The sequence below is a fragment of the Martes martes genome (assembly GCF_963455335.1).
Source record: "Martes martes genome assembly, chromosome: 15".
Lineage (NCBI taxonomy): Eukaryota > Metazoa > Chordata > Mammalia > Carnivora > Mustelidae > Martes > Martes martes.
This window is the reverse complement of record NC_137903.1, coordinates 59,647,527-59,667,216: the sequence shown is the minus strand read 5'-3', so window position 1 is coordinate 59,667,216 and position 19,690 is coordinate 59,647,527. Positions and strand designations below refer to the sequence as shown.

General features: G+C 36.5%; 1 protein-coding gene and 1 pseudogene across 2 annotated transcripts in view; one reads left to right on the top strand and one right to left on the bottom strand.

Moving 5' to 3' along the window:
* CATSPERE (catsper channel auxiliary subunit epsilon) overlaps nucleotides 1-19,690 on the top strand; it is a gene marked incomplete at its 3' end in the record, with an annotated part of 147,567 nt that overhangs the window by 62,215 nt on the left and 65,662 nt on the right. The window contains exon 8 of the mRNA XM_080824512.1: nucleotides 15,268-15,374. Within this exon, the coding sequence (XP_080680638.1) occupies nucleotides 15,268-15,374 (107 nt within the window). The remainder of the gene's footprint in view (nucleotides 1-15,267; nucleotides 15,375-19,690) is intronic.
* On the bottom strand, nucleotides 7,159-7,935 carry LOC308355571 (protein-L-histidine N-pros-methyltransferase-like; annotated as a pseudogene). Its single transcript has 2 exons — nucleotides 7,888-7,935; nucleotides 7,159-7,772 (listed from the first exon to the last, which is right to left on the bottom strand). The product of its transcript is annotated as a protein-L-histidine N-pros-methyltransferase-like (transcript).

The window sequence follows — 19,690 nt, the reverse complement described above, 5'->3', positions numbered from 1 at the left end:
AAAGTGGACTCTCCAGTTTCCCTATAAATCTGTTCTTCCCACAGGAGTCACCATAACAGTATGTGACACCATTATCCTCCCAGTCCCCCCCCCTTTATAATAAAGATTTTATTTATTTATTTGTCAGAGAGAGAGAGAGAGCACAAGCAGAGGGAACAGCAGGCAGAGCAGGCAAGGGAGAAGCAGGCTCCCTGCTGAGCAAGGAGACTGATGTGGGGCGCCATCCCAGGACGCTGGGATCATGACCTGAGCTGAAGGCAGATGCTTAACCAACTGAGCCACCCAGACGTCCCACCTCCTAGTTTCTCAAGGAAAAGCTCCTCAACTAATCTCAATGCCCTCACTCTATCCCCACCCTACAATCCATTTTCCATATGACAGTAGATAGTTTTGAAATATATTACGTCAAGTTTCCAATTTCAGACTAGATGGAGTAAATGCATTTCATTTTATTTCTGCCACTATTCATAATGAAAGAAAAACCCTAGACAAAATATATTTTACCCACAAAAATACTGAAAGACAGAGAAAGGAAAGTAGATGTGACTAGGGACCTTGAGATTCTAAGAGAACCCAACCAGCGAGTTCCCTGAATTTTTCCTTGTCTCCTTTATACTCTGGCAAGCACAGAAGAAAACAAGCCCCAAGAAAGGCCTGAGTTCTTTATCCAGAAGACCAGAAAGACCCATTGGTGGCCCAGAAGGACAGAAGTTTTTTAACATACCTGTGTATTCTTGCACCAACCACCACACACACACACACAAAAAGAGCTGTTCCCATTTCCCATTATAATAGGTGCTGCCCTAGTGGAGCCATTGGCCAGAACCCTGTTTTTCTTCCCACATCCTGCAGTAATGAGGAACCTTCCCTCCCCTGTGGAGCCTGAAGGTGGAAGTCTGACTCTCACCCCTCTACGATAAGGAGGAAGTGCCCTTCATTCACGACACTCATAGGCAGAGCTCTTGACTTTCATCCCCACTCTGCAGTACCAAAGAGGCCAAGCTAATTACCACGTCTTTTCATGCATAAGACACACACACACACACACACACACACACACACACACACACACAAGGCAGTGCCTCATCCTGCAGCACCTGGAACTCTGACTCAACCTCTGCCTTCGATAACAATGTGGGACCCCTCCTCTGCAGAGCCTGTGGGTGGAATTCCCAGTCAACCCCACCCTGTAATAAGGAAGCAATGAAGCAGTGAGACAGTACCCCTTCCCCGTGGTGCCTGTGGGCAGGACTGTGACCAACCTGTGCCCTGTAATAACAAGGAAGCACAGCTTCCCCTCCCCAGCTGGTGTTGTGGGACTATTGGGTGGAGTCCTTTATTCCTGTTAACACAAAAGTGGGACAAAATAGCCCTGCAGTAGCTCTATAAATTAAATTGACATTTGAACCACAATCCACAAAAGGGATCTACGACCTGCATTCTGATCCTAAACAGATTGACTACTAGATAACGTGAAAGATTTAAATAGGAATTAGAATCTTATTATATAATACTTAAAATAGTCAGGGGATACAATCCAAAAATTACTCATCAGACCAAGAAAAAGGAAAGTCTCAACTGGAGAAAGATAGATATCATCTGACACAAATGTCATGTGATTAGAACAAACAGGGAAGTAAAAGAAACATTTCTAAACTGTAGCCAAACCTTAAAAGATACGTTATTTTAATAGCAAGGAGATATCATGTACATTTGTGTTTCATCTCTTTGGGTTTTTAAGAATTTCCAGTATTAATCATTGTCTCAGGATTTCTTTTTCTAATAATGACTTAGTGCTGTAAATATTTGTTTACAGATTCATTTTCTTCCTATTGATTTCTTGTGGAAAAATCACTCTAATAGTAAACACAGGTTTTAAACTTTTTTAATGAAAGTATTTTGTTGTTCAGAATTCAGTGGTGTCTTCTGAATTTTAAGAGATAGCTAATAAGATTTTCTAATTATAATTAAGTATATATCTTACTACTAGATAGCATTTAATTTTATGTAATTAAGTATTAAATATGTATTTATGTAAAATTAAATAAATTAATAGAAATTTATATATATTTATATATTTATATTTATATATTTATATTTATATATTTATATATATTTATATTTATATATATAAATATATATTTATATATTTATATTTATATATTTATATATTTATATATTTAAATTTATATATCTAATTAAATATGTATTTAAATGCTTTAATATACATATATGTACAATTTATATTAATTGCAATCTTAAATACTTTTCTTAGTGTCTTTTAGCTTCAGAGGTGAAATCTCTTAGAAACTTATATATATGGAGAAAAAATATCCAAAACGTAGAAATAAGGCATGTTCCTTCAGTGTCATATTGGAGAACTGTCTAACAGGCTCACCCCAGGAACCCTTACATATTTAAAGGAAGGTACTTTTTGAAAAGATTGTATAAAATAAACATAAACATTTATCATTTTAATAACTATATTAAGTGTACAATTCAGTGACATTAAGTACATTCCTAGGGTTGTGCTTCTGTCTCTAAGAATTTGACAATTCTAAGTACCTTATATAAGTGGAATCATACAGTGTTTGTCTTTTTGTGACCGACTGACTTCACTTAGCATAAAATAGTCAAGATCCATCCATGTTGTAACACGTGTCAGAATTTCCCTTCTATTTTTTTTTAAGATTTTATTTATTTATTTGACATACAGAGATCACAAGTAGGCAGAGAGGCAGGCAGAGAAAGAGAGGGGGAGGCAGGCTCCCCACCCAGCAGAGAGTCCGATGCGGGGCCCGATCCCAGGACCCCGGGATCATGACCTGAGCCGAAGGCAGAGGCTTTAACCCACTGAGCCACCCAGGTGCCCCAGAATTTCCCTTCTTTTTAAGGCTAAATATTATTCCATTGTATGTATAACAAAGGAAACAACAAAACTAAAAGACAGTCTATTGAATGGGAGAAGATATTTGCAAATAACATATCTGATAAGGGGTTAGTATCCAAAATATATAAAGAACTTTTAAAACTCAATACCGAAAAACCCCAAGTAATCCAATAAAAAAAAATTGGCAGAAGATATAAACAGACATTTCTCCAAAGAAAACATACAGATGGCCCTCAGACACATGAAAAAATGCTCAACATCACTCATCATCAGGGAAACACAAATCAAAACCACAATGAGATATCACCTTATACATGTTGGAACGGCTAAAATCAACAACACAAGAAACAAGTGTTCATGAGTATGTGGAGAAAAAGAAACCCTCGTGCACTATTGGTGAGAATGCAAACTGGTGCAGCCACTATGGAAGACAGTAGGCAGCGTCCTCAAAAAATTAAAAACAGAACTACCCTAGGATCCAGCAATCACACTACTCAAAGAATACAAAAACAGTAATTCAAAGGGATACATGCACTCCTATTTTGACTGCAGCATTATTTACAATAGCCAAAGTACAGAAGCGACCCAGGTGTCCATCAACTGATGAATCTATCTGTGGTCACTTGGGTTGCTTCCATATCTTGGCTATTGTGAATAATGGTGCAGCGAGGGTACCTGCATGGCTCAGTCGTTATGCGTCTGCCTTCCCCTCAGGTCATGATCCCAGGGTCTTGGGATTAAGTCCCTCATGGGGCTGCTTGCTCAGTGGGGAGTCTGATTCTCCCTCTCCCTCTGCCCCTCCTCCTGCTTGTGCTCTCTTGCTCGCTTTCTCTCAAATAAAAAATACATTAAAATCTTTAAAAAAGTAATAATGGTGCAGTGAACATGAGAAAGCAGATATCTCTTTGATATTCTGTTTACATTTCTACTGGATACATGCCCAGAAGTGGGATAACCAGATCATATGGTAATTCTATTTTTAATTTTTTGAGGAACATACATACTGGTTTGCATAATGGCTATACCCGTTTAAATTCCCACCAATAGTGCACAAGGATTTCCTTTTCTCCACATCCTGCCAACCCTTCTTATCTTTTTATCTTTTTGATGATAGCCATTTTAGCAGGTGAGAGGTGATACTGTGATTTTGTGATTGATTTGTATCTCCATGATGATTAGTGATGTTAAACACTTATCATATACCTGTTAGGGCCATTTATATGTCTCCTTTGAGAAATGTTTATTCAGATTCTTTGCCCATTTTTTTATTAGGGTTAATTTTTTCTTGCTTTTGAATTGTTTGAGCTCCTTTACATTGTGGGTATTAAACTCTTAAACTCTTACAAATATATTCTCTTATTTAGTAGGTTGCCTTTTCACTCTGTTTATTGTTTCCCTTAATGTGCAGAAGCTTTTTAGTTTCATGCAACCTGATTTGTCTACTTTTATTTTCTTGCCTGAGTTTTTGATGTCAAGAAGCGTTTCCCATATGTTTTCTTCTAGTAGTTTTATGGCTTTAAGTCTAAGTCTTGAGTTCATTTTGAGTGGATTTTAAAAATATGATGCAAGATAAGCATTCAATTTATTCATCTGCATGTGGACATCCAGGTTTTCCAACACATTTGTTGAACAAATTACCCTTTCACTATGTATATTCTTGGCACTCTTGTCAAAAATCGTTTGACCAAAAAGGCATGGATTTAGTGCTGGGCTCTTTATTTCATTCCCCTGGTCTATATATCTGTTTTTATGGCATTACTATACTGTTCTGATTACTATAGCTCTGTAATATATATTGAAATCAGGAGGTATCATGCTTCCAGCTTTGTTCTTTTTTTTTTTTTTAAGATTGATTTATTTATTTTAGAGAGTAAGAGAGTGCCTGAGCAGTGGGAGGGGCAAAGGGATGGAGAGGGGAAGCAGACTTACCACTGAGTGAGGAGCCCAATGTAGGGCTTGATCTCAGGACTCTGAGATCATTACCTGAGCCGAAACCAAGAGTTAGATGCTTAATGGACAGAGCCACCCAAATGGCATTTGCTATTTGGGGTCTTTTGTGGTGCTATACAAATTTTTAGATTGTTTTTTCTAATTATGTCAAATGGCATTGGGATTTTGATAGAAAATGAATTCCATCTATAAAGCTCTTGGATTAATAAAGACATTTTGGCAATATTAATTCTTTCAATCCATGAATATGAAATATCTTTACATTTATCCATGCTTTCTTTAATTTTCCTCACCAGTGCTTTTACAATTTTTAATATAGAAAGCTTTCACATCTTTGGTTGATTCCTAAGTCTTTTATTTTTTTGTTGTTGCTATTGTAAATGAGATTATATTCTTTATTTTCTTTTCACATGGTTTATTGTGAATAGAAATACAACTGATTATTGAATGTTGATTTTTTTTTAATTCTGCAACTTCACTAAAATTAATTCGCTAGTTCTAACAGGGTCTTTTGTTGTTAATTCTTTAGGGTGTCCTACACATATGATCATGTCATCTGCAAACACGGATAATTTTACTTCTTCATTTCTGCTTCGGATGACTTTTACTCCTTTCTCTTGTCTAACTGCTATGGCTAGGGCTTTTAGTACAATGTTGAATAAAAGTGGTAAGATTGGGCATCCTGACCTTATACTGGATCTTGGAGGAAAAGCTTTCAGTTTTTCCCCCTTTGGTTTTCGTGCTAGCTGTGGAGACTCTATATACACAATCCTTTATTGTGTTGAGGTAATTTCCTACTATACCTATTTTGTTGAGACTTTTTATCATGAATGAATGTTGATGTTTCTTCTGTATCTATTGACATAATCGTGTGGTTTTAATCTTTCATCCTATTAATGTGGTTTATCACATCGATTTATTTGCATATGTTGCATATGTTGAAACTTCTTGCATGAATCTTAGATGAATCCCACGTGGTCATGGTGTGTCATATTTTTAATGTTCTGTCAAATTTGGTTTGCTAGTGTTTTTGTTGTTTTTTTTTTTAAAGATTTTATTTATTTATTTGACAGACAGAGATCATGAGTAGCCAGAGAGTCAGGCAGAGAGAGAGGGGGAAGCAGGCTCCCTGCTGAGCACAGAGCCCAATGCAGGGCTCGATCCCAGGACCCTGAGATCATGACCTGAGCCGAAGGCAGCAGCTTAATCCACTGAGCCACCCAGGCGCCCCGGTTTGCTAGTGTTTTATTAAGGAGTTTTGCATCTATGTTTATCAGAGATATTGGCCTGTAGTTTTCTTTTCTTCTGGTGTCTTTGTCTGGTTTTGGTACCAGTGAGGCTGGCCTCATAAAACGAGTTTGGAAGTGTTCCCTCTTTTAGATTTTGGAAGAATTGAAGAAGGATTCGTATTAATTTTTCTTTGAATGTTTGATAGAATTCACCCGTGAATCCTTCTATCTGTTCCTGGGTTTTCTTTTTTGGAAGATATTTGATTATTGCTTCAATCTCTTTATTTGTTATTGGCCTGTTCAGGCTTTCACTTCTTGATTCAATGTTACTAAGTTGTATGTTTCTAGGAATTTATCTATCCTTTCTGGTTTATCTAATTTGTTAGCACATAGTTGTTTATAATAGTCTTTTATGATTCTTTTTATTTTTGAAGCACCTATTGTAATGTCTCCTCTTTCATTTCTGTTTTTATTTATTTATTTTTTTTTAAAGATTTTATTTATTTATCTGACAGAGAGAGTGATCACAAGTAAGCAAAGAGACAGGCAGAGAGACAGAGAGGGGGAACACAGACTCCCTGCTGAGCAGAGAGCCCGATGGGGGACTTGATCCCAGAACCCTGAGACCATGACCTGAACCGAGGCAGAGGCTTAACCCACTGAGCCATTCAGGTGCCCCTCTTGTTTTACTTATTTGAGTCTTTTTTTTTTTTCTTAGTCTAATTTAGGATTTGTCCATCTTGTTTATATTTCAAAACACTAATTCTTAGTTTCATTGATTTTTTTTCCTATTGCTTTTGTGTTCTCTGCTTATTTCTGCTCTGATCTTTATTATTTCTTTCCTTCTTCTCACTTGGTGCTTAGTTTGTTCTTTTTCTAGTTCATTGAGGTGTAAAGTTAGGTTGTTTATTTGAGATTGTTTCTCTTTTTTAATACAGGCGTTTATTGCTTCCCTCTTAAGTACTGCTTTTGAAACATACCATAAGTTGTGTTTTTGGTTTTGTTTTCATTTTTCTTGAGATCTTTGTAAACTTCCCTTTTGATTTCTTCCTTGATCCGTGGTTGTTCAAGAGTATATTGTTTAGCTTCCTATAGGTGTAGGCCCTGAAGACTTGGGCCTCCACGTGTTTGTACTGGTTTGAAAATAAAAAGAGCACCATCCAGAGTGTAGTAGTCATTATACATGTTACCTAGACACAGGTATGGAAGTCTGGTGAAAGCTTCCATAACAAAACCAGCTTTTCTGAAAACTTTAGGCAGACTACTCACTTGTTCTTCCCAACTCTGTCCCTGGATTCCTAAAATTTCTGATGTTTTCTCCCACCTTGCCACCTGTATTCCACATAATGATGGAAGGGTAAAAGCAGGGCAAGGATGACCCTGCCGCTAGTTGGCTCCAAGACACTTCTGATATCTTTTAATAAGACACAGGCTGATCCTATCAGTCCAGCAAATTGAAGCAACTGATGCCACCATAACTGGAAACATTGATTCTGGCATCCATTTATTCCAAGTACTCTGTAGTTCTTCTTCTGAAGCTGCCGTATCATAGTTTCAGATAGCTCAGTGGCATACATTTCTTCAAAATGAGGGCTCATGATTTTTGTGACTTCTCCATATCCAGCACTGAAATCAAGAAGTCTATGGACTTCCCAGTCTGGATTAGTGTTTAGCACTCTCTTGAACTCATCTGGTGTTATGAAGGGCACGTATTGCATGGAGCACTGGGTGTGGTGCATAAACAATGAATTCTGTTATGCTGAAAAGAAATAAATAAAAAATAAAAATTAAAAAAAAACCCTCATCTGGTGAAAGCACAAACATTGAGCCTCTTCCTAGCAGCCCACTGATAGATGTTCTAGACATAAACAGGTTAAAAACAGATGACACAAAAGAGTGATATAATTGAATAAACAAGCAGCCTGATTTCTCAACTCTGTTGTTTAAAATCTGGGTTCCTTGATCAAGGTAACTCTGAAAAAAGACAGCCTGGAATGATTAGCATAACTCCTCTCCACTGTACACATCCTACTGGTAGTTCCCCTTCCTGCACCTGCTGCTACCATGGTACCCTTGTCACAGTCACTTACAGGGAGTGGGTGGTTGTGTTCCACAGAGTCCACATCCTCTGCGCTAGCCATATGGTTGCAAGGCTCAGGCACATTCAGCCCGGAGCAGTTTCATTAGGGGCCACGGCTGCTCTTTTGATCACTGCTGGCACCGGGGTGAGGAGGAGAAGCTAGAGCCATTGTTCCCAACTTGCCCATCCAGCCCCTCTCCATCACTTCACTTTCAGCCTATGTGTGTCTTTAAATCTAAAGTGAATCCCTTGTGGACGACATATTCCTGGATCTTGGTTTGCTGTTGTTTTTAATCCATTTGGACACTCTATACCTTTTGACTGGGGAATTTAATCCATTTACATGTAAGAAATTGTTGATAGGTGAGGACTTAATATTACTATTTGTTAATTGTTTTCTGTCTAACTTGCAGCTGCTTTATTCCTCTCTTTCCCTATTGATGTCTTCCTTTGCTATTTGATGGGGGGAGGTTGTAGTGCTTTGCCATGATTCTTTTTATCTTTTGTATCTCTAGGTTTTTTCTTTGTGATTACCTTGAGGCTTGCATAAATTATCTTGTAGTTAAAGAGTCTATTTTAAATTGATAGAACTTCAATTACATATAAAATCTACATTTTTACTATGCCCCATTTGTGTTCTTACTATCAGAGACTTCTTTACTTCTTTTTGCATTGTATATCCATTAACAATTTTTCTTTTTTATCTTTTAGATTAGCTTTAAAAATAATTTATGCATCACCATTACAATTTTACCTTGTTCTGCATTTGTCTATATAGTTTTCTATACCAGTGAGATTTATGCTTTTGTATGCTGGGGTCCACATCGGTGAAGACTGCAGGGGTCCTCAGTAGAGAAGGTTGTGGAGGTCCATGGTGGTGGTGAGGACTGCTGGGGCCTCCCTGCTCTCCTTCTCCCCCATGGGAAGTTGTAGGCAGCAAAATTCCTCTTGGCATTGAACTGTGCTGGACTGATGGTTAGAGTAATGGAGATTAAGTGCCTCCTGTACTTTTCTGTGGAGCATCTTCAGTTTTTGTGCTTCACTGGGTTGCTGAAGTTTTAACACTCTAGAGCTCTCCCAAAGCTATTTTTGCCCATGGAGAGCTGTTAAATTGTTATTGTAAGAGAACCTCCTCATCTGCCATCTTATTGATGTCACTCCTCTTTTGTTAATTTCACTTTTTAATTTTTTCCAATTTTACTGAGATAAAATTGACATACTATGTTAGTTTAATGCTTGACTTTTATATATATATATATATATATATATATATATATGTATGTATGTATATAGTGAAGTCATTTCCATAATATGTTGAGTTAACATCCATTATCTCATATAGATACAAAAAAAAAGAAAAAGCAGAGGAGGGAAGGAAGGAAGGAAGAAAGGAAGGAAGGAAGGGATGGTGGGTGGGTTTCTTCTTGTGATGAGAATTCTTAAGAATTAATCTCTTAACAACTTTCCTATATACCATACAACAGCATTAATGGTAGTCACCATGCTGTATATCACATCCCTAGTACTTATTTATCTTATAAATAAAGTTTGTGTCTTTCCCCACCTTCCTTCAATTCTCCTTCCCCAGCTGCCTGCCTCTGGTAATCATAAATCTGATCTCTTTTTCCATAAATTTGTTTTTTTTTAAAGTTCCCCATATAAGTGAGATCATCCAGTATTTGTCTTTCTCTGACTTCTTTCACTTAACGTAATTGCCCTCATGTTGTCACAAATGGCAGGATTTCCTTGGGGTTTATTTTATGGCTGAATAATGTTCCACTCTGTATATATAGTATATCACAACTTCTTTACCTGTTCTTCTGTCACTGGACACAGGTTGTTTCCATGTGTTCGCTATTATAAATAATGCTGCTATGAATACAGAGGTGCAGGTATCTTTTGGGTTAGTGTTTTCATTTCCTTTGAATATATTCTCAGAGGTGAAATTGCTAAATCATATGGTCATCCTATTTTTGTTTGTTTGTTTTTATAACCCTCCATACTGTTTTCCATAGTAGCTGTACCATTTGCACAATGTACACAGGTTCCCTTTCTTCCGTATCCAGGTCAGCATTTGTTATCTCTTGTCTTTGATTAAGGCTATCCTAATCGCCAAACCCATCTCATTGTGGGTTTGATTTGCATTTTCCTAATAACTGGTGATGTTGAGCATCTTTTCAAGTACCCATTGGCCATTTTTATGTCTTCTTTGGAAAAATCCCACTTGATCATCATGTATGATCTTTATAATGTGCTATTGAATTTGGTTGGCTACTATGTAGTTGAGAATTTTTGCACCTATATTCATCAGAAATACTGGATCATAATTTGTCTTCTAGTAGTGTCCTCTTCTGGCTTTGGTATCAGGGTAATGCTGGCTTTATAAAATGAGTTTGGGAGCATTTTGTTCTCTTTGAATTTTCAGAAGAATTTGAGAAGGATAGGCATTAATTCTTCATTAAATTCTTGGCAAAATTTATCAATAAAACCTTTATTTTTAATAATAGTCATCCTAACGGATGTGAAGTTGTATCTCACCGTGCTTTTGATATTCATTTCCCTAATGATTAGTGACATCGAATATCTTTTCATGTGCTTATCTATTTGTATAGTCTTCTCTAGATAAATGCTATTCAGGTCCTTTGCCTAATTTTTTTTTAAGATTTTTTATTCATTTATTTAACAGACAGAGATCACAAGTAGGCAGAGAGGCAGGCAGAGAGAGAGGGAGGAGGAAGCAGGCTCCCTGCTGAGCAGAGAGCCCGATGTGGGGCTCGATCCCAGGACCCTGGGAACACGACCCGAGCCGAAGGCAGTGGCTCCAACCCACTGAGCCACCCAGGCGCCCTTCTTTGCCTAATTTTTAATTGGCTTTTATTGTTGTTGAGTTTTAGAAGTTCCCTATATATTCTATATATTAATCCATTGTATTATATGTGATTTGCAAATATTTTCTTCCATTCTGTGAGTTGCCATTTTATTCTTTAGATAGTGTCTTTTGGTACACAAAAGCTTTAAATTTTGATAAGGTCTCATTTGTCTATTTTTCCTTTAGTTGCCTATGCCTTTGGAGTCATACCCAAAAAAAAATCAATGCCAGAGCACCTGGGTGTCTCAGTCGGTTAAGAGTCTGCCTTTGCCTCAGGTCATGATCACAGGGTCCTGGGATCGAGTCCTGCAACAGGCTCCTTGCTCAGTGTGACGCCTGCTTCTCCCTCTGCCTGCCACTCCCCCTGCTTATGCTCTCTTCCTCTCTGTCAAATAAATAAATAAATAAATCTTTTTTAAAAAAATCAATGCCAGATCCAGTGTCATGAAGATTTCTGTCTGTTTTCTTCCAGAGATTTTATAGTTTTACCTTTCATGTTTAAAGAATGCACTGTTGATACACCCAATAACTTGGATGGATGCTGAGTCAATTTTAAGTGTTGCATTCTGTATGATTCCATTTATAGAAGATTTTAGAGGAGACAAAACTGTACTAATTGAAAACAGATAAGTGGTTACCAGAAGTTCGAGTTAGCAGGCAGTTGTGACTCTTAAGGGTTAACAGGAGGGAGTTTCTTATTTGTGCCAGAACGGTTCCATAATTTGTATTCTATAACCGTTCTATATTATGGTGATGGTTACATAAATCTAGACATATGATAAAATTTCACAGAACTATACCAAAAAAGGAAGCACTTTGTAGAAAGAATGATGAAATCTTAGTAAGATTCATATGTGAGTTAACAGTGTTTTATCATCAATTTCCTGGGCTTTGACATGCACTAAGATTATATAAGCTATTGTCATTGGGGAAAGCTGACTCACTTTTTGTGAGTCAAACTATTTTTTAAAAAGTAGTTATCATTCTATTTTAAAACGTCTTTTAACATTTGCCCATTGTACTAAGAATAAAATCCAAACTATTTTCCAGGACCGACAATACTTAGCATGATGTGGTTCCTGCCTATCTTTTATCTAACCTTTTCCTGTACTATTTCTCTCTTACTACATTCTAGCCATTATCTTCCTTTGAAGTCCTTAACCATAATAATTCCTCTCCTCCCTCAGACCCTTTGTAACTGTTGTTCATTCTTTCTGGAATGTTCTTCTCATAGCTGTATTGTGAACTATACTCTCTTCTGGGTTGTGAGATTTTTTTTCTTCTTTAATCCAGGTTTAGGAGGCAGAGCCTCGAGGCAGTAGTGCAGTTTTGGTCATATTGGTTTGAAGTGTTTGTAAGACAAGCAAAATCATCATTAAAAATCTAGTTAGGGGACACCTGGGTGGCTCAGTTGGTTAAGTGACTGCCTTTGGCTCAGGTCGTGATCCTGCAGTCCCGGGATCGAGTCCCACATCAGGCTCCCTGCTTGGCAGGGAGTCTGCTTCTCCCTCTGACCTCTCTTCTCTCATGCTCTCTCTCTCTTTTCCAAATAAATAAATAAAATCTTTTTTTAAAAAATCTAGTTAGGGGCGCCTGGGTGGCTCAGTGGGTTAAAGCCTCTGCCTTCAGCTCAGGTCATGATCCCAGGGTCCTGGGATTGAGCCCCGCATCAGGCTCTCTGCTCAGCAGGGAGCCTGCTTCCTCCTCTCTCTCTGCCTGCCTCTCTGCCTACTTGTGATCTCTGTCTGTCAAATAAATAAATAAAAGCTTAAAAAAAAATCTAGTTAGGTACATGGATATGAGCTAGATTTAAAATTTGGCATCTGGGCCATACAATTAGAGCAGTTTTATAGGAATTGAATGATACCTGAAGCCCTGTGATTGAAGAGAATGTACTATGAGAATGCTACTGGGAGGAAGAGAATCTGGGATCAAGCCTGGGGATCTCTAATAGAGCAAGGAGCAAATGGTAACATGGAAGCCAAGTAAGAGAGAGTTTCAAAGGGGGAGATTAGTCCAATGTATCAAATGCTGCTGAAAAAACATATGAGATAAACATAAAGTATATTAAGTTTCTATAACCGTATATTGATGTTATAACTAGAAAAATACTTTAAAAAATAATAATACAGAGTTTGATATCAGCATCATGAAATTTGTTCTGTCGTAGATTACTAACAATAAACTGGCAGAGTCCTTTCAGAAATCATTTCAATAGTATGTATCAAGAGTTTTTAAAGTGTTCATATGAAGCTTTTGGCCCAGTAATCATATTCCCAGAATATAATTGAAATAGTCCTTACTGTGGAAAAGACTGTACATCTGATTATATTTGTGGCAGTAATATTCATAATAGTGAAAAAATAAAAAATTACCTCAATGTCCAGTAGGGGAGTGTTTAATCAATGATGATAATTCACTCAATGGACTATCACAGTATCATTAAAAATGATGTTTATATAGACTGCTAGTTCTATGGTTACATAACGGATGCCTACACTTGGTAAATTCTAAGAAATATACTAATAGTGTTTTTTATTTTTATTTATTTTTATAATTTCTATGTGTTAATTTTTGCCATATTTATATATGTATTTTATATTATATATAATATATATTATATATTTAAACATGCTTAAAAACATGTTTTATGGGTAAAACTTTTTTTATCCATAAAACATGTTTTTAACCTTGTTTGAACGATTATCTTAAATTTCTTAAACTATCCTTTTTTTCTATTTTATTTTTGGCATGTGTCACTTATTATGTTTTATTCCTGTCTTATTCTATGCTACATTTATTCCTTTCCTTTGCAGTTATATGAAAGACAGTTGTATTTAAAATTCTGAATAGTGAAAAAATTAAAATTTTGAATAGTGAATAATATTTTTAGAAATAAAATTTAAAATATCCATTATTTATTATATACCAGACAAATCTATGCTTCTCTATCAAAATCAATAAATGAGTATTCTTCAGGGAGGCCTTACCTGACCACAGTCACTCTCAAAATTAGGTTAAATCCTATTAGATAACCCCATGGTCCCAATGAATACCCTCTAACTGACATTCATCATAGCAATCTCAAAGGCTCCTTTGTTGATGGTTGACATTTCTAGGAAATTAACTTGAGCATTATTGGAGGATTAGGGCAGAAGGAAGCCATGGAATTTTATTTTATTTATTTTTTATTAAAGAGTTTTATTTATTTTGAGAGAGAGTGTGTGTGTGTGAGAAGGGGGGTGGGGGGACAGAGGCAGTAGAGAGGGATTCTCTAACAAACTCCACACCGAACATGGAGCTGGAAGTGGACTGGATCTCAGGACCATGACGCCAGGACCTGAGCCGAAACCAGGAGTCAGAGGCTTCACCAGCTGAGCCCACCAGGTGCCCCAGAAGCTGTGGAATTTTAGACTGACCCTCATTATCTGATTTTTTATTCTAGGAATTCCCTATAATGATACCATTGCCTCTATCCCAAAAATACCTATTGGGAAAAATTCCCATCAATTCAACTACTCCTTAAATCTCATTAGAAAAAGAGGAGGCTTGTCAGATCTATTGTTAGACAAAGAGAATTTCTGTTAAAGCCCCCAGATGTCATTTGAAACCTACCTTGAAAGATTATGTTGGGGGTGACTGGGTGGCTGTCGATAAAGTGTCTTACTTCAGTTCAGGTCATGATCTCAGAGTCCGGGGATGGAGCTCCATGTGGACCCCGACATGATTCCCTGCCTGGGGTCTGAGTAGGGTCCAAATAGGGCTGTACACTCAGTGGGGAGTCTGCTTCTCCCTCTCCCTCTGCCCCGTCCCTGCTTGTGTTTTTTTTCTCTCTCTCAAATAAATAAAATCTTTTTTTTAAAGAATATGTTGTTTTGAAGTCAGATTCATATAGAAACAATTCTAACAGATTAGTTTTAGAAACTCCATTGCACAGTTCATTGAAATTAAAACATGAGAGCATTTATTTAAAGGTCCCCATAATCTCAATTCATTCGGGAATCTGATTATGTATAGTTTTTTCAACATGTTGGAAATGGTATTACAACTTCTTTGTGTTTCATAAAGCTCAATGGGGAGGAAACTATATGGTAAAAAACAAACAAACAAAAAAACCCTGACTCTTGAAATTCTCGTAAATGTATAAATATAAATAATGTCTTAGCTAACATGTCAAAGTCAATATATCATGACTTACTTTCAGAATAATTTTGTTTATGAAAAGTGAAAAGAGGATTTTTTTTTACAGAATTCTATAGTACTTACCAAACAGTTGGCCACTTTGGGACAGAAGCCTGGCATATACACAACTCTGAAGAGAAAAATTTATTTGCCACAAGACAAAATGGAGAATGGGTATTTAATTTTAAAATTTCATACATAAATTTTATTTTTTCAATTTAGTAAAATAACAATCAAATTTAAAGTAAAAGAAATTTACTCTAAAACCTTAGTGGAATTTCATGTAATATATGTAATTTCCAAGTAGCTTCTTTCATGATGCACCCCCAAAATTGAAATAATCAGAACTAATTACCAACTTAGAAAATGCGAGTCACATTTCTGGACTATCATTTTACAACTGATATTAATAGCTAAACTTCAGTCCCAGGGCCTCATTCAAGATGTCACCAAATCCTGGAACTATCTCCAAATGCTTCCTGCCGGTTCCAAAAAAGTGAACCCCAGTGGTGTAACTGATGCCACAATCACTACCACCATCAGCACACACATATAACACAACAAATCCCACTTGAAAGTAAAATCTGTTAATTCAGTAAGTGATTATGGTGTTTAGACAGCCTTTCTTAATCTATTACAGCTAGGCACAGGGCAAGGGGCTTATATCTACAAAACACAATTTCTGCGCTCAGTGATCTTACCTTAGATGGGATTTAGGTAGACAGTAAACAAATAGAGGTGAACCCAGGTGAAATGGAAGAGAGGGTGCGCTAATCGAGGCTTGGATGAAAGGGAATCAAGCTGGACTTCCATAAAGAGGTGACATCTACATTATCGAAAAGAAATAAAAGTTAGCCAGTTGGGGGAGCACTCCAAACAGAGAGGCAGCATAGACAAGAGCTTTCAAACAGAGACCTGAGGAAGCAGACACATTTCGGGAGATGCAAAGTGAAGGGTAACATTCAGAGAGAGAAGATGTTTTAAACAATCATAATAATCTGGGGCTAAAATTCTTGCTGACTCTGTGAAACTTTGGGAGATAGGGAGGTAGGAGAAGCCGTCATTATAAAAACCAACTAAAGGCTTGTCTGATTTAGTGGGCTGGTAGGAAGGTTACAGGCACCATTTGTTTCTTCTCTATTATTAACTATATGGAGCTTCGTATGATTCACCCTTTTAAAGTGTACAATTCAATGGCTTTTAGTATATTGACATAGTTGTGGAACTATCACCCTTGTTTAATTCTACAACATCTTTATCAACTCAAAAAGAAACCCTCTTCTCTCCTCCTCCCAGCCTTTGGTACTACTAATCTATTTTGTGTCTTAATGGATTTGCCAATTCTGGCTATTTCATATTAAGAGAATCATACAATGTATGGTCTTTTGCAACTGGCTTCTTTCAGTTAGCATGTTTTCAGGGTTCATCTATGTTGTGGCATGTATCAGTATTCCGTTCCTAAAAAGGAATAAAAATTGCCAAGTAATATTCCATTACATGGATATGCCAACTTCTAAAAAATTTCGTTTCGGTTTTGTCCACTTTCAGGCTATTATGAATAGTGCTGCTGTAAACATTTATTTACAAGTTTTTGTGTAGACATAATGTTTTTATTTCTTCTGAGTGTATACCTAGGATTGAAATTTTGAGTCATATGGTATCTAATTTCATTTCTTTGTTGTCAGAGAAAATATCTGTGCTATTTCAATTCTCTTATATGCATTGAAGTTTGTTTTATGGTCCAACATACAGTCTGTCTTGGGGAATTTTCCCTGCCCACTTGTGAAGAATGTTTAGTCTGCTGTTGTTGGGTGGAGTGTCCTGTAGATGTCTGTTAGATCTAGTTGGTAGAGAGTGTTGTTTACGTGTTCTGTCTCTTTGTCGATCTTTTGCTAGTTGTTCTACCCCATTATGGAAAGTGGTATATCAAAGTCTCCAACTATTATTGTTGAATTGTCTCTTTCCCCCTTCATTCTGTCCATTTTTACTTCATGTATCTACCATTTGGCTGTGGTATATAACTCTCTTTACACATTGATGAGTTCAAAAGGTCTGCGACTTTACCCATAATGTCTTTATCTGGTTTGGGTATTAGGGCATCTTTCTCTATTGTTCTTCTGTTTTCAATTTACTCATTTCTGCTGCCATTTTTTCCTTCCATTTCCTTTAGGTTTGTATTGCTTTTGCTCTCTAGTTTTCTAAGGTGAAAGCTTAGAGCATTGATTTTATATCTTTCTTCTTTTCTAATATATGCATTTAATGCCATACATTTCCCTCCAAGCCTTGCTTTCAATGCAGCCCTCAAATTTTAGTAAGCTGTGTTTTTTTTCATTTGTTCAAAACATTTTTCGTTTTCCTTTTGTTCAAAATATTTTCAAATTTCAGTTGAGATTTCTTCCTTGAAAGCTCAAAATCTTTGGGGATTTTTCCAGCTATCTTCCTGTTATTGATTTCTGTTAATTACATTGTATTTTGAGGGTATACTTTGTATACTCTCTACTTTTTAAAATTTCTTAAGATGTGTTTTTTGACCCAGAATATGGTGTGTCTTGGTCAATGTTCCATATGAACTTGAGAAGAATGTGTATTCTGCGGTTGTTGGATGAGATATTCTTTAAATGTTAATTGGATGCACTTCATTGATGGTGCTGTTCTGTTCAATTATGTCCTTACTGACTTTCTGCCTGCTGGATCTGTCAATTACTGAAAGAGGAGTTTTGAATCTCTAACTATACTAGTGGATTTTTCTATTTCTCCTTGTAGTTCCATATTGTTTAAAAAGATATTTGTGGCAAAACTAGTTTTTAAAAAGCACAGGAATGTAAACACAAATGCAAACACAAAATCAGGCCAGTGATTATGTGTAAGCAAGTGGGGATGGGGAAAGGAGAGGCATAGGACATTTCTAAGATATTGGTAACGTTCTGATTCTTGATCTAGGTGATTAGTGCACAGATGTTCATCTTTGTATTATTTTTTAACTTTTTGTATATATGATACATTAATAATAAAATTATTGAATAAGCAGTATTTTAAAAGAAACACAAAGAAAACTTGCATATATAGAGACTATCAGGGGTTCGTTTTCTTTAAATATTGCCTTGGATGCCATAGAATACCACCCACATAATTGACTAATCTGGGTTTAGAAAATTTTATCCTTATAAAAGATACATTTTGTGGTAAAACAAGAAAGCAAAATAGAAGAGATGGTTCTGGGCAGAACTTAAAAGACAATGGAACAAACAAAAAAAGACAATGGAACATAAAGACAGGGGAGAGAGAACAGGCATTCCAAGAGAGAGGAAGAACACAAACAGTTCTGGTAAGCAAACAGGAAGAACACACCTAAAATATAATATGGCAAGTGAAATTAAATAGGAAAAAATATGGAAATTCCCTGAAAATCATTTGGAATAGCTTGAATTTTTTTCCTGGATATAATTCAAGGGCCACTGATGTTTCTAAGCAGAACATGACTAAATGAAATTCAGTTTAAAGGAGATAAATTAAAACATGCAGATTAAATGCATTATTTAATTTCTATTCTCTCCCTTTATCTCACTAAGATAGTTGCAATCCTACAAGGAGAAACGATGGGAAGGGAAGCAAGAACAGAAAGTAGAAAGCAGAGAGAGAAGTGGTGTCTGACATAGCAGAGCATGAAATTGTGTTAATTAAGAGCTTGCAGAGGGAATTCTAAAGGGATGGGAACCCTCCAGTGTGCCTTCAGTCCTTTTCTCCAGCTCTGCTCCCTGAATATGGAAACCTAGCATATATCCTCCTATCAAGATAGAAGAGGATTTTTCTTTGAATTAACATGATCAGACTTACTTAAAATAACTTAAATTTGGAGTCAGAAGGGGAGAAGCACAATGGAGCACTAGAGGAGTGAGAAGTATTCCTAAGAACTGACCCAGAACTTGTTACAACTTCTCTCCTATATATTAAAGGAGAACCAAAAACTACCAGATAATTGCAGAAAGCTTCTAACATGAACATCGGACACCTAAATCAATAAAGAGAACAATGGAACTCAGAGGAAACAAAAGATAGCAGGGAAGCAAAAGAAAAGATCCAAAAAAAAACCATAAATAACATTTTCACAGAAATAGGAGAAGATATTGTATACATTAAAGAAAACTAACATGTTATAAAATGGGAAAGAAGTAAGAAAAGATTTTGAAAAGTGTATAATCACAATGAAAAAAATCAAACACTTGAAAACAAAATGACAGACATGGAAAACTGAAATGTGCAGTATGTTCTGACTGGGCCTTGAGTGTTGGCTTCTCTCTGGGCCTTGTAGATAAACAGTTCTCCATCCAAACAGAAGAGTCACCAATACCTCATTATAATGTGACTACACATATGGACAATGTAAAAAATGGTACTGATGATCGCAGAAACTGCACTTGAAACTGATGTTGTAGAGTCAATAGTGTGGCTTGCAAAAAGCAGTAATTGCATCGCATTTCATGGTGGCATGG